This window comes from Oncorhynchus clarkii, chromosome 17 (assembly GCF_045791955.1).
Source record: "Oncorhynchus clarkii lewisi isolate Uvic-CL-2024 chromosome 17, UVic_Ocla_1.0, whole genome shotgun sequence".
Classification (NCBI taxonomy): domain Eukaryota; kingdom Metazoa; phylum Chordata; class Actinopteri; order Salmoniformes; family Salmonidae; genus Oncorhynchus; species Oncorhynchus clarkii.
The window spans coordinates 75,990,336-76,005,173 of record NC_092163.1 but is presented as its reverse complement, the minus strand read 5'-3'; the positions used below and the strand labels follow the sequence as shown (position 1 = coordinate 76,005,173).

At 49.2% G+C, this 14,838-nt stretch overlaps 1 protein-coding gene across 5 annotated transcripts in view; it reads right to left on the bottom strand.

Moving 5' to 3' along the window:
- LOC139371426 (R3H domain-containing protein 2-like) overlaps positions 1-6,799 on the bottom strand; it is a 48,405-nt gene extending 41,606 nt beyond the window's left edge. For all 5 annotated transcript variants that reach the window (XM_071111830.1, XM_071111831.1, XM_071111833.1 and 2 more), the window contains exons 1-4: positions 6,617-6,799; positions 2,973-3,014; positions 1,579-1,783; positions 962-1,040 (exon numbers count right to left, since the gene is read on the bottom strand). In XM_071111830.1, coding sequence (XP_070967931.1) covers positions 962-1,040; positions 1,579-1,783; positions 2,973-3,014; positions 6,617-6,799 — 509 coding nt within the window. The remainder of the gene's footprint in view (positions 1-961; positions 1,041-1,578; positions 1,784-2,972; positions 3,015-6,616) is intronic.
- Between the last annotated feature and the right edge of the window lie 8,039 nt (positions 6,800-14,838).

Here is a 14,838-nt window from a genome sequence, read left to right as displayed (position 1 = left end):
AAGGGGAGAGAGGGGAGAGAGGAGAGGGGAGAGAGAGAGAGAGGAGGGGGGAGAGAGATAGAGGGGAGAGAGAGAGAGGAGAGAGCGGGGAGAGAGAAAGAGGGGAGAGAGGGGAAAGAGAGGGGAGAAAGAGAGAGGAGAGAGGAGAGAGAGAGGGGGGCGAGAAAGGGGAGAGAGGAGAGAGAGGGGAGGGAGGAGGAGGGGGAGAGGAGAGAGAGAGAGAGAGAGGGGGGGAGAGGGGAGAGAGAGAGGGAAGAGAGAGAGGGGGGAGAGGGGAGAGAGAGAGGGAAAGAGAGAGAGAGAGAGGGGGGAGAGGGGAGAGAGAGAGGGAAGAGAGAGAGAGAGGGGGGAGAGGGGAGAGAGAGAGGGAAGAGAGAGAGAGAGGGGGAGAGGGGAGGGAAGAGAGAGAGAGGGGGAGAGGGGAGGGAAGAGAGAGAGAGGGGGAGAGGGGAGAGAGAGAGTAAAGAGAGAGAGAGAGGCGGGAGAGAGGGGAGAGAGGGGAGAAAGGGGAGAGGTGAGAGAGAGGAGAGCAATAGAGAGGAGAGGGAGAGAGAGGAGAGGAGACAGAGGGAGGGAGTGAGACTGTGGCAGGACAATCTGAGTGCCATCTGCTCATTCCATTCACCCCACAGTGACTCCTTTCCCAATTCGTCCTCAGAGACAGGATGAGCACCTAATAAACACAGTCCAGACCACCACAGGGTTAGGCTAGCTGGTTCAATTAGCTTAGAGACCAATGCTAACTTGAAATATATCTGCTTAACATGGACTACCATGTCTATCATGCATTGATGTAGCTCAATGAGAAATGTGTGCAAAAAAAAAACATGAATCCCCAAGCTGATCTACAGTTAAGATTCTGCCCTTAGAGTTTCTCAATCCATTTCCATCCGTCGAGTGCTGTGATAGGAGGTCTCCCCTTCCGTAACTGGGGTTTTGTGTGTGTGTGTGTGTTTTTTACCTGGGGTTGTTTTTCAGTGTGTTGACCAGGAAGTCGTGCACGTCGATGCCGGTGGAGTCTGTGTACTCCTGGCTGGAGTCTGGCGGAAGGGAGACACAGAAGACAGGATGCTTGACATGGCTCCAAAAATGACACCATACACACAATCTTGTAACACACGCGCACAAGGACGCGGACGCGGACACAGACCAGACACAGACACAGACAGACACAGACCATACACAGACACACACAGACACACACACACACACACAGAGACACACACACACACAGAGACACACACACACAGAGACACACACACACAGACACACACACACACACACACACACACACACACACACACACACACACACACACACACACACACACAGAGAGACACACACACAGACACAGAGACACACACACACACACAGAGACACACACACACACACACACACAGAGACACACACACAGACACACACACACAGAGACACACACACACACACACACACACACAGAGACACACACACACACACACACACAATGATACAGACATCTATCCGTCTCCCATCAGCTGGTCTGCCCCTCTTTGCTACTCGAATGAATCCTCTTCAGCAATTCCCCCAGAGACATCTTACCTCGTGACAGCATCTTGCGTGGAGTCCTGTTCTTCTCCTCCTCATCCTCGTTCTCATAGTCATCCTTAGAAGACTTCTCCTCCTCCTTGTCCGAGGGACAGCTGATGTGGAGTTGGATAATGTCTGGAGGTCCGTCAGTACAGAACGGACCTGATGACTCCTCACACACCGCCAGGCTCCTCACCAGCTTCAGCTTGGCATTGGACTGAAACACACCCAGAGACACACACACACCACAGTGAAGCAGCAGACTACACACACAGTGAGACACACACACCACAGTGAAGCAGCAGACTACACACACAGGTTAGTGAGACACACACCACAGTGAAGCAGCAGACTACACACACAGGTTAGTGAGACACACACCACAGTGGAGTAATTTATATCTCTTCGGTTCATCAATAATAGATCAAATTCATTGCACACTATCAATATTTGACAAAAAAATGTTTAAAAATAAATAAATCTGCATTTTAGCTTGGCATTAGACTGAAACACAAAGAAACAAACATACCACATCGAAGCAAGCAGCTAAGTAAAAACCACAAGTATTTAAACCCAGGCACAGGCTACATTAACCTGGTCCTAAGAGATATCTGGTCACACACCAGCACCATTTTACAAAACATGAGGTGATGCTGGAAAGGCTTAATTGGTTTGAGATAAGTAAACATAAAAACAAATTCAACTTGTGTAGACTTCATAATCAAAACGTTGGGATTTCACAGGGTTGGAGGGGAATAAACCACTCGGGTGGGAGGGGACTAAGCCACTCGGGTGGGAGGGGAATAACCCACTCGGGTGGGAGGGGAATAACCCACTCGGGTGTGAGGGGAATAACCCACTCGGGGGAGGGGACTAACCCACTCGGTGGGAGGGGACTAACCCACTCGGTGGGAGGGGACTAAGCCACTCGGGTGGGAGGGGACTAAGCCACTCGGGTGGGAGGGGACTAAGCCACTCGGGTGGGATGGGACTAAGCCACTCGGGTGGGATGGGACTAAGCCACTCGGGTGGGAGGGGACTAAGCCACTCGGGTGGGAGGGGACTAACCCACTCAGTGGGAGGGGACTAACCCACTCAGTGGGAGGGGACTAGCATGTAAATTGTGATTGTGCACACACACACACACACACACACACACACGAAAGCTGACTTCCATAAATACCCTACGTAATAGGCTGTGTGTGAGCTCATGGCTAAGCAGGCCTCACCTCTGCAACTTTTCCTGGTCTATCTAACCTGCTCACTAGGATTAGCCAACTCTGGGTCCAGTAATGCTAAGTAGGACCCTTTATCTAACGGGTGGACTTTAATCCCAGGATTAGGATCATGATGTGGAAACGTAGACAACAACATCAACACAACAGACAGGATAACGCCGTCCTTACCCTGGCTCTTTTCCTGCCGTGTCCGTGGTTCTGAGTACGCCTCTGCAAGGGAAGAACCTCTGGTAAGACTCGGAACGCCTAGCTGTACTCAAAACCATTTACAATGTTAAAGAAATATGTTAAAACCATATTTTAGTGAACAAATGTTTTGATTTCGTTGTTTAATTATAGGGAGATTACTGTGGTTGCTGTGCTAACAGATTATTTAACTTTCTATACTGTTTCTGGTAGATATTTGTTGAAGCTGAAGTTGACGATAAACCCACAATGCAATGCACAGTCGTGAAGGCACAACAGTGCCTCTTCCCCCGTCAGGAGGTTGAAAAAGTTTGGCATGGGCCCTCAAATCCTGAAAAGGTTTTACAGCTGTACCTCTGAGAGCATATTGACTGGCTGCCTCACTGCTTGGTATGCCAACAGCACCGCCTTCGATCGCGTGGCGCTACAGAGGGCGGTGCGGACAGCCCAGTACATAACGGCAGGGGGGCAGCAGGGTAGCCTAGTGGTTAGAGCTTTGGACTAGTAACCGGAAGGTTGCAAGTTCAAACCCCCGAGCTGACAGGGTACAAATCTGTCGTTCTGCCCCCTGAACAAGGCAGTTCACCCACTAGGCCGTCATTGTAAATATGAATTTGTTCTTAACTGACTTGCCTAGTTAAATAAAGGAAAAATAAATTAATTAATCACTGGGAGCTCGTCATCCAGGACCTCTCTTTATCAGGCTCCTCTCTTTAAAAAGACGGCCCGGAGAATGGTCAAAGACTCCAACCACCCGAGCCATAGACTATTTTCTCTGCTGCCGCACGGCAAGAGCTAACGGTGCTTCAAGTCTGACCTCAACAGGCTCCTGAAAAGCTTCTATCCCAAAGTAATACAATGGATAAATAGCTACAACAGACCGAGTTCACCTTGTATCTTTATTAACCTTTTACTTCAACATTTTCACATTCAGTCATGGCCAAAAGTTGAGAGAATGACACAAATATACATTTTTCACAAAGTCTGCTGCCTCAGTTTCTATGATGGCAATTTGCATATACTCCAGAATGTTATGAAGAGTGATCAGATGAATTGCAATTAATTGCAAAGTCCCTCTTTGCCATGCAAATGAACTGAATCCGTCCTAAAAACATTTCCACTGCATTTCAGCCCTGCCACAAAAGGACCAGCTGACATCATGTCAGTGATTCTCTCGTTAACACAGGTGTGAGTGTTGACGAAGACAAGGCTGGAGATCACTCTGTCATGCTGATTGAGTTCGAATAACAGACTGGAAGCTTCAAAAGGAGGCTGGTACTTGGAATCATTGTTCTTCCTCTGTCATGCATGGTTACCTGCAAGGTAATACTTATTTTCCACCATAATTTGCAAATAAATTCATTAAAAATCCTACAATGTGATTTTCTGGATTTTTTGTCTCATTTTGTCTGTAATAGTTGAAGTGTACCTATGATGAAAATTACAGGCCTCTCTCATCTTTTTAAGTGGGAGAACTTGCACAATTGGTGGCTGATTAAATACATTTTTTGCCCCACTGTATCTACCTCCCCTACACATATCTACCTCCCATATACATATCTACCTCCCCTATACATATCTATCTCCCATATACATATCTATCTCCCCTACAAATATCTACCTCCCCTACAAATATCTACCTCCCCTACACATATCTACCTGTGTCACATGTTAATATGATATTGGATCTGACATGAATATTTCCTGTATATAGTATGCTTACTTACTTTAATGTGTATTTCATATTCTTATTTTTTTTTCTTCTAGTAATACATTGTTATTGATTATTTAATTGTTGTTGTTTTGAGTTTGCAAGAAAGGCAATTCGCTGTACTTGTGCATGTGACATTAAAACTTGAAATCTCTCTCTGGGCAGGTCATGGCTAGAAAGGATACAGTTTGTCAAATTTACGTCAAAAGTTCATTTATTTTTGCATTTGAGCTAACCATAAACCTTTTTCCTAACCTTTACCCAATTATCATATCCTGCTGACAAAAGTTGTATCATTTTAACTCAAAACCCTCTGGGCAGGGCCACTGTCCAGCTGTTGTCAGCCTAGACTGTAGCTCGATGGTAGCTATCTAACCTTCCTTTCAGCGTCTAAATCTTTAACAAACCGATTTTACACCTAAGTAACAGTCATGTCATTAGAAATCAAGATGAATGTAGCAGCTACAGTAGCCAGCAGCTAGAGTGGCCAGCTAGCTTAGCTAGCTACACTCGTTCAACCCGCCTGACACGTCTACTACAAGCTGTTAAGATGTAGATAATTGGGTTAAATGCAGAAGACACATTTCAGTTGAAAGCATTCAGTTGTACAACTGACTGTGTGTAATTAGTTTGACAGCTTTCATGGCTTCAACAAACTAGCTAAAAACCTTCAAACAGGCTAGCCATCTTCAACGGCTGGCTATACCGCTTGCTAGCACAAGCTAGCACTACTCGTCGGCTGCCTGCATCGATCAAGCAGAAACAGAAATCTAGCAACTCAAAGCTAGTCGGAACTCTTAAATGTCTGACTTGCTAACTGGTTGAACACGGCACGTGTATAACTTACAACCATTTAGCAAGTCGGAAATGCTCAAGTTTCCTAGTTCCGACTAGGACGTGAACGCGGCATAAGTCAAGAACTATGTGGGACGCTAGGCTGATTGGAAGTTGTAGTTCACATTAGGTAAATATTCAAGCTAGTTTAGCGCATAAATGTGGTAATTAACTACAATTTACCATAATCCATTACGCCCATTCTTTCCGGCCACGGACAGAGGTGGATACACACCATATGAGGCCTCATGAGAGAGGAATGACAACATGACGACGAGAGTGATAGAGACAGTTTATGAGGTAGCTGTACCCGATTGATAGTTAGTAAAAGTAGTCTTGAAAGTAGTCTTTATGTACTGTACTCTTCAATCCACTGTCAGTGTCAGATTGAAGGCAAGTGATGGCTGAGGGAAGCTCTAAAATCATTTTAATGCTTAAAAAAATGAATTGAAAACAAAATCGAAAACCGTGATTATTTTGTAATAACAGAACTCAAAAAGCACTACACCACTGACACTACAGTGGTGAGCAATGACAGTCATTCGCTAAAAAAGGGGCTATTTTTTCTCAACCATAACCACATCCAACTCTGCCAACCCATCCACACTACACTCCAGTCGCAGGTTTTCAGCGCGTGTGAATCGTGGCCGTATGCAACCATGCAATGCATGATGGGAGCGCAGGTTCAAACAGAACTGAAAAAGACATCCCGTTGTTTTATTTTGAGTATGTCTGTAAAAAAATATATATATATAATATAATATAATATATGCTTTGTCATTACAATATAAAATGTCTGAATATGTTCAAATCTAGACAGACACAGAATTCACAGACATTTTATTCTCTAGTGTAGTAGAACGATTCCTTCAAAAACTTTTCTGGAAATTACAACCCTGCAGTGCCGAGGAGGCCATCATCTCTGCCGAATCATCTCTCCTTTCTCCTGAAGTGTGTACTCGTTTACGACTCATCACAAATGTAAAAGCATCACTTCCATTAAGGGAAGTGAAGAATTCCACAATTTGGGAGAAAAGAGAGATGATTGGGAAGCAACCACATTCCCGTTGAGGTCAGTTACCTGTGAGTCCTGTGTGACGCTCTCCTCTGCCTCCATGCCCTCCCCGGTGCCCCCAGTGCCCTCCTGTCCCTGGAAAGGTTCAGGGGATGGGGAGTGCTTCCTCCTCGAGTCATCATTGAGCGGTCTACTACTCCCACTCTCACCCTCCGTCTGAATGTCCTCCTCAGCCAGGCTCACGGACATCTTCTCAAGGGAGGGTAGGAGGACTCAAGAGACTGTTAAAAAGAAGGTTCAGAGGCTGTACAGGTTGAGGTTATGACCTGGGCTGAAGAAAAATAAAGAACCCTAAACACGGTAGGAGTCGAGAAATACCGACCATGTAGTTCATGAATACAGTGAACTGTACCTGACGAGGAGATCAGCTGTTCTGTGCCGATTCCTTACGGAGTGTGTCCCCAGGAGAGGGCTCTACAGAGAAAGACTGTGCCGCTCCGCTGGGCGAGGGTATTCCATAGCGCGCTCCATATAGGGGGGTGGGGAGAAAACAGCCGAGACGGGGAAGAGACGCCAGGTGAGTGGGTCTATATGTCCGTCCTTCCGTCAATATATCCGTCCGTGCGTCTCAGTGCAGCAGCATGTTGATGAGAGCTCCTCCAGCCAGGACCGCTGGGGATAAGAGAAAGGTGGAATGACGTCACAGCACAGTGATTCTCTGACGGGGTCTGACTCACGGCTCAAAGCGTGGGAGGACAGAGCTACCGGGCTGGCTGTGGAAGTAGGAATTCAGTCAGTGCATTAATGAACACTTGCAGACCTGGGTTGAAATAGGACTTTGTTTTTTGTTCAGAAACTTTGCAACGGCTTACTGACAGAGTAGAGACGGCGTGTTTCTGTCTCCCGCTCACTCGTTAACAACACGGAGCTGATGAAAACATGACGGCATACTGCACCTTCAGGACAAGTGGCGCAAGACAGACTAACACGCCAGAGCAAGACAGACTAACACGCCAGAGCAAGACAGACTAACAGGCCAGAGCAAGACAGACTAACACGCCAGAGCAAGACAGACAAACAGGACTAACACGCCAGACTAACACAGCAGAGCCACAGACTAACACGCCAGAGCAAGACAGACAAACACGCCAGAGCAAGACAGACTAACACGCCAGAGCAAGACAGACTAACACACAGACTAACACGCCAACAGCCAGAGCAAGACAGACTAACACGCCAGAGCAAGACAGACTAACACGCCAGAGCAAGACAGACAAACACGCCAGAGCAAGACAGACTAACACGCCAGAGCAAGACAGACTAACACGCCAGAGCAAGACAGACTAACACGCCAGAGCAAGACAGACTAACACGCCAGAGCAAGACAGACTAACAGGCCAGAGCAAGACAGACTAACACGCCAGAGCAAGACAGACAAACACGCCAGAGCAAGACAGACTAACAGGCCAGAGCAAGACAGACTAACACGCCAGAGCAAGACAGACAAACAGGCCAGAGCAAGACAGACTAACACGCCAGAGCAAGACAGACAAACAGGCCAGAGCAAGACAGACTAACACGCCAGAGCAAGACAGACAAACACGCAGACAGAGCAAGACAGACTAACACGCCAGAGCAAGACAGACTAACACGCCAGAGCAAGACAGACAAACAGGCCAGAGCAAGACAGACTAACACGCCAGAGCAAGACAGACTAACACGCCAGAGCAAGACAGACTAACACGCCAGAGCAAGACAGACAAACAGGACGCAGTGTTGAGTAACACGGTTCTCAGCAGTTTAACACAATTTCCTCGAAAGGCATCAGGAAGCTGTGTGTGTGTGTGTGTGTGTGTGTGCGTGTGTGTGTGTGTGTGTGTGTGTGTGTGTGTGTGTGTGTGTGTGTGTGTGCGTGTGTGTGTGTGTGTGTGTGTGAGAGAGAGATGCAGAGAGGAGAGGAGGCTGTATGGCAGGCAGAGATTCCCGAAGCAGGGGAAGACCCAGGCACAGCAAGGGGTGTCATCACTGAGGCAGCAGCACCACATCAATGACCAGGGCACCCACACACCCACCCACACACACACACACACACACACACACACAACCACCCACAAACATAACCACCCAACTGCACTCAGCTCTGAAGAGGCAAATAGTATTTTTTTTTAAAACCATTGCAAATAACTTACAGCTTTTCTTGATTGAGCTTGCCTTTAGCAATGGAACCAATAGACACGTCCCCGAAGTGCAAACCACACCTACTTTTGACCTGGCACTCCAGGCAAGGCTAAAGAAAATTCTCAAATGATTTGTAATAATTCAAATGAACCCAAGTTTGAAAGACAGACAGACAGACAGCGCCTGCTGATTCACTGAGGGTTATTTAGCGCAGGTATTGACTCCCTGTCCTTCCATTTAATTTATAATTTTTTGCTGTTGGTCGTAGCAGGTCAGGATCTAAGCAATAGTTAGTACCAGATGTCAGGAGAGAAAACAGCTGACTAGCGTGTGGGGGTTTATGCTATAATATAGGATTCTGTAAGCTATAGGGAACCAATGTAGCTGCTAGTTATCATTTATACACTGCAGCTGTAATCACATGGCCATTTAGCAGGTTGGATTTTATAATGGAGAGGAGAGATGTGTGTGTACTGCAGAAACTGAATGAAAGATGAAGGTAAATTGTAATGTAGCACAGTAGAGAGAGAGAGAGAGAGAGAGAGAGAGAGAGAGAGAGAGAGAGACAGAGAGAGACACAGAGAGAGACACAGAGAGAGAGAGAGAGAGAGAGAGAGAGAGAGAGAGAGAGAGAGAGAGGAATAGAGAGAGCTGTGAGGAACAGAGAGAGGCAGAGAGGGACGGAGAGAGGGTTAGAGGCAGAGAGAGCGGGATAGAGAGAGGGGGATAGAGAGGCAGAGAGCGAGAGAACAGATAGAGGGAGAGCTGTGAGAAGAGAGAGAGGCAGAGAGGGACGGAGAGAGGGTTAGAGGCAGAGAGAGGCAGAGAGCGAGAGGGATAGAGAGAGAGAGAGAGGCAGAGAGAGAGAGAGGGATAGAGAGGCAGAGAGCGAGAGGAACAGATAGAGGGAGAGCTGTGTGTGTGAGAGAGAGAGAGAGATAAAGAGGAAGAGAGAGAGAAAAATTGAAAGAAAGATGAATGAGTCAGAGCTGAGCAGAGAGGGGGAGGATGACGTCAGCAGGCAGAGCATTAAGAGGACACATTAAAAGAGGAAGAGAGAGAGGAATAGGGAGTGGGTGAGGACAGAAAAGAGGAGGGGCAGAGCAGGGGTATCCTCTATGACAGAGAAGAGAAAAGAGAGAGTGTGTGTAGAGGGTCAAGATTGAAAAAGGGAGGGGGAGAAAGAGAGACACAGAGAGACGGACAGAGATAGCAGAGCTGCTGACCATAATCACCCCGCCCCTGTTCATTATAAAGACAGAGGAGAGAAAGAAAGACACAGAGAGGGAGAGAGGGGATCCTTTCAATCCATTATTGATGAGTGCTGGAATGTGGGCGGGAGGAGAGAGAAAGAAAGATACCGGTATGGAGAAAGAGAGAGAAAGACAGGGACAGGGGAATCTTTCTCCAAGTCATCCTTCACAGCAGCGGGTCATCAAAGAGAGCAAAAATAAACTCACTTCTCTCCATTCATTCATTCAAATTTGAATCATTTTTTTTTAAAGATGACTACCGCAACTATTTCCAGCCACACTTGTCAATGAACGTTCATTATGAATAGAGTGTCAGGAGTCAGGACAAGTCCTCCTAACACTGTCTGTTATCACGACACTAGTATTACAGATGACTGTTTATCTGCTACCCACAGAGGAGGGACTCGAAGCATGCCGCATTCACTCATGTCCACAAGTCTTTACATTCAACACAATTACCTGCCCTGCAGTGGGTTTTGGGCTCCATGTGATGCAAATGTTGTCACCTGGGACGACTCTATGACAAAGGAAATCAAGTGTAACGTGGTTAGTCTCCTTCAGAAGTATGCTGGATGGATTGGAGGCTACCTCTCAAAGAAAAAAGGAAAAAAAAAAAGGCAAAAGAAACACAGGAAATTGGTCCCGTTCCCATTATAGACCTTACGTCATTTCTGCCCTTCTTCTAGTTTGGGAAGGGGGAGAGAGCGACACGGCAGAGGGAGCAGGAGAGAGACATTTTTTTTTAATCAATGATGAAACAGACGGTGCTGCCATGCGATTGGCCGAGTCCTCCACCAATGGGAGGCCCAGCTCCATGGCAACAGGCTCTGTCACCAAGAGAAAACCAGAAAGCTCCCTCAACACCCCCATCTCTCTGTAGCACCCCCCCTTCCTGCCTGGCGAACCAAACACACACACACACCTCTCTCTCTTACAGTAGCACCCCCCTTCATGTAGAACCCAAAAACACACACACACACACCTCTCTCACTGTTGCGCCACTCTTCATGTAGAACCCAAAAACACACACACACACACACACCTCTCTCACTGTAGCGCCCCCCCTTCATGTAGAACCCAAACACACACCTCTCTCACTGTGGCGCCCCCCTTCATGTAGAACCCAAACACACACACACACACACACACCTCTCACTGTAGCGCCCCCCTTCATGTAGAACCCAAACACACACAACTCTCAGTATCACCCTTTTTCCTTCACCAATTACCTAGCTCTGCAGATTTAAGGAGCTCAACTCACAATCTCTCTCTCACACACACACACACAACATTATCTGGGTTACAAAACACCAGCACACACGGAAAGTGATCCAATTCATAAACATTCTAGTGAAGAGTACAGATGGATGACTCCTTCACACACTACTCTGTTCTGTGTTGTGTCGTGTCGGGAATAGTCTCAGCAGATCGGTTTCAGGTGACCCCTGAACTAAGCAGATTGAGGAGCAGACGCACACGGAGACAGAGAGGCCTGAGGAGCTAACTAGTGAACGTGGACAGACAGGGAGGTGGAACACACTTCCTGGGGCTCTACACTCACATATGATCAGCTAGAAGCCAGCGACTCAGACCAGCGACTGAGTCACATCTCAAGAAATCATTCACCAAATGTTACAGAAATATTTCCCCAAATATCACCAGTTAAAATACATGGCACTTACCGTCACTGATGAGCATTTATGCCTCTGCTACATCAGACCGGCTACAGGCAGAGGTCTGGCCACGAGGTCATCTTCGCTGTTAAAGTATTCCTGATAACGATATAGATGTATTGATGTTTTCAGAGTCCAGGAGGACAACTGATGAGATTAGGATCTCTAGGACAGGTCTCTCCTTTTTCACTTGTTCATTGTAATGACGCTGTCTTGTACTGTGGGGACTAATGTTGCTTCCCTGTGTCTGGTCTGTATTCCACCAGGGAACACTTTAGTGTGTTATCCCCTGGGTTGTACTCGGTGCACCCAATTTTTACCCAATAAATCAAAATCACGAAGGTAGTTAATATTGGCCTCAGTGCAGGTGGTCCAGGCAGGTAGCAAACCAACAGTTGTAGACAGGAAACACTGTGCTCCATTACTGCAACAAATTGAGCCATCCATCCAATCTGAACCACCTATCATGTGAGCAATGCCCAGTCCCTCCCTCCCTCCCAGCTACCTCCATCCCTCCCTACCACCCAGCTACCTCCATCCCTCCCAGCACCCAGCTACCTCCCTCCCTACCACCCAGCTACCTCCATCCCTCCCTACCACCCAGCTACCTCCATCCCTCCCTACCACCCAGCTACCTCCATCCCTCCATCCCTAACACCCAGCTACTTCCATCCCTCCCTACCACCCAGCTACCTCCATCCCTCATCCCTCCCTACCACCCAGCTACCTCCATCCCTACCAGCACCCAGCTACCTCCATCCCTCCCTACCACCCAGCTACCTCCATCCCAGCTACCTCCATCCCTCCCTCCCTCCCAGCTACCTCCATCCCTCCCTCACAGCACCCAACTACCTCCATTCCTCCCTCCCAGCACCTAGCTACCTCATCCCTCCCTCCCTCCCAGCACCTAGCAACCTCATCCCTCCTTCCCTCCCAGCACCCAGCTACCTCCATCCCTCCCAGCACCCAGCTACCTCCATCCCTCCCTCCCTCACAGCTACCTCCACCCCACCCTCCCTCCCAGCTACCTCCATTCCTCCCTCCCAGCATCTAGCTACCTCCATTCCTCCCCCCAGCCCCCAGCTCCCTCCATCCCTCCCAGCACCCAGCTAACTCCATCCCTCCCTCCCTACCATCCAGCTACCTCCCTCCCTCCCTCCATCCATCCCAGCTACTTCCACCCCTCCCTCCCTCCCTCCCTCCCAGCTACCTCCCTCCCTCCCAGCACCCAGCTACCTCCATCCCTCCCTCCCTCCCTCCCAGCACCCAGCTCCCTCCATCCCTCCCAGCACCCAGCTACCTCCATCGCTCCCTCCATCCCAGCTACCTCCATCCCAGCTACGTCCATCCCTCCCAGCACCCAGCTACCTCCATCCCTCCATCCCTCCCTCACAGCACCCAGCTACCTCCATTCCTCCCTCCCAGCACCTAGCTACCTCAACCCTCCCTCCCAGCACCCAGCTACCGCCAGCCCTCCCTCCCTCCCAGCTACCTCTAGCTGTTCCAAAGTCAACTATACTGTGTGGTGTTTTAGGCTGAAAACCGTCTGCCCTGAAGTCTACAATAGATCAGTGTCATCAGTCAAGCTGTCGGATGGACACGAGGTTATACTGTATGATTGAGGTTATACTGTATGATTGATGATAGAGAGCGAGAGAGAGAAGACAGGCTATGTGCACACTGCCCACAAAATGAGGTGGAAACTGAGCTGCACTTCTTAACTTCCTGCCAAACGCATGACCATATTAGAGACACGCATTTCCCTCAGATTACACAGATACACAAATAATTTGAAAACAAACCCCTGTCTAGTACCCACCAACCTACAGCCAGCCAGGAGACAGTGGAGAGAGAGCAGGGCAACCAGCCAGGAGACAGTGGAGAGAGAGCAGGGTAGCCAGCCAGGAGACAGTGGAGAGAGAGAGCAGGGCAACCAGCCAGGAGACAGTGGAGAGAGAGAGCAGGGCAACCAGCCAGGAGACAGTGGAGAGAGAGAGCAGGGCTACCAGCCAGGAGACAGTGGAGAGAGAGAGCAGCGCAACCAGCCAGGAGACAGTGGAGAGAGCAGGGCAACCAGCCAGGAGAGAGTGGAGAGAGAGAGCAGGGCAACCAGCCAGGAGACAGTGGAGAGAGAGCAGGGCAACCAGCCTAGAGACAGTGGAGAGAGGAGGGCAACCAGCCAGGAGACAGTGGAGAGAGGAGGGCAACCAGCCAGGAGACAGTGGAGAGAGAGAGCAGAGCAACCAGCCAGGAGACAGTGGAGAGAGAGAGCAGGGCAACCAGCCAGGAGACAGTGGAGAGAGAGAGCAGGGCAACCAGCCAGGAGACAGTGGTGAGAGAGCAGGGCTACCATCCAGGAGACAGTGGAGAGAGAGAGAGCAGGGCAACCAGCCAGGAGACAGTGGAAAGAGAGCAGGGCAACCAACCAGGAGACAGTGGAGAGAGAGAGATCAGGGCAACCAGCCAGGAGACAGTGGAGAGAGAGAGCAGGGCAACCAGCCAGGAGACAGTGGAGAGAGAGAGCAGGGCAACCAGCCAGGAGACAGTGGAGAGAGGAGGGCAACCAGCCAGGAGACAGTGGAGAGAGAGAGCAGGGAAACCAGCCAGGAGACAGTGGAGAGAGAGAGCAGGGAAACCAGCCAGGAGACAGTGGAGAGAGAGAGCAGGGAAACCAGCCAGGAGACAGTGGAGAGAGGAGGGCAACCAGCCAGGAGACAGTGGAGAGAGAGAGCAGGGAAACCAGCCAGGAGACAGTGGAGAGAGAGAGCAGGGAAACCAGCCAGGAGACAGTGGAGAGAGAGAGCAGGGCAACCAGCCAGGAGACAGTGGAGAGAGAGAGCAGGGCAACCAGCCAGGAGACAGTGGAGAGAGAGAGCAGGGCAACCAGCCAGGAGACAGTGGATAGAGAGCAGGGCTACCAGCCAGGAGACAGTGGATAGAGAGCAGGGCTACCAGCCAGGAGACATTGGAGAGAGACAGAGGAGCCAGGAGACAGTGGAGAGAGCAGGGCAGCCAGCTCAAAAACAACAGAGCAACAAACAGAAAGACCAGCAGCCTTCCCACCTGACAAATACAGACCCTTCAAATCCCTCAGCACACCCACGAGCAGGCAGACACACAGCACACCCACAGACAGCCCTTAGGTCACAGTCACACACAGAGAAGGAGCAGTGCAACATTAACA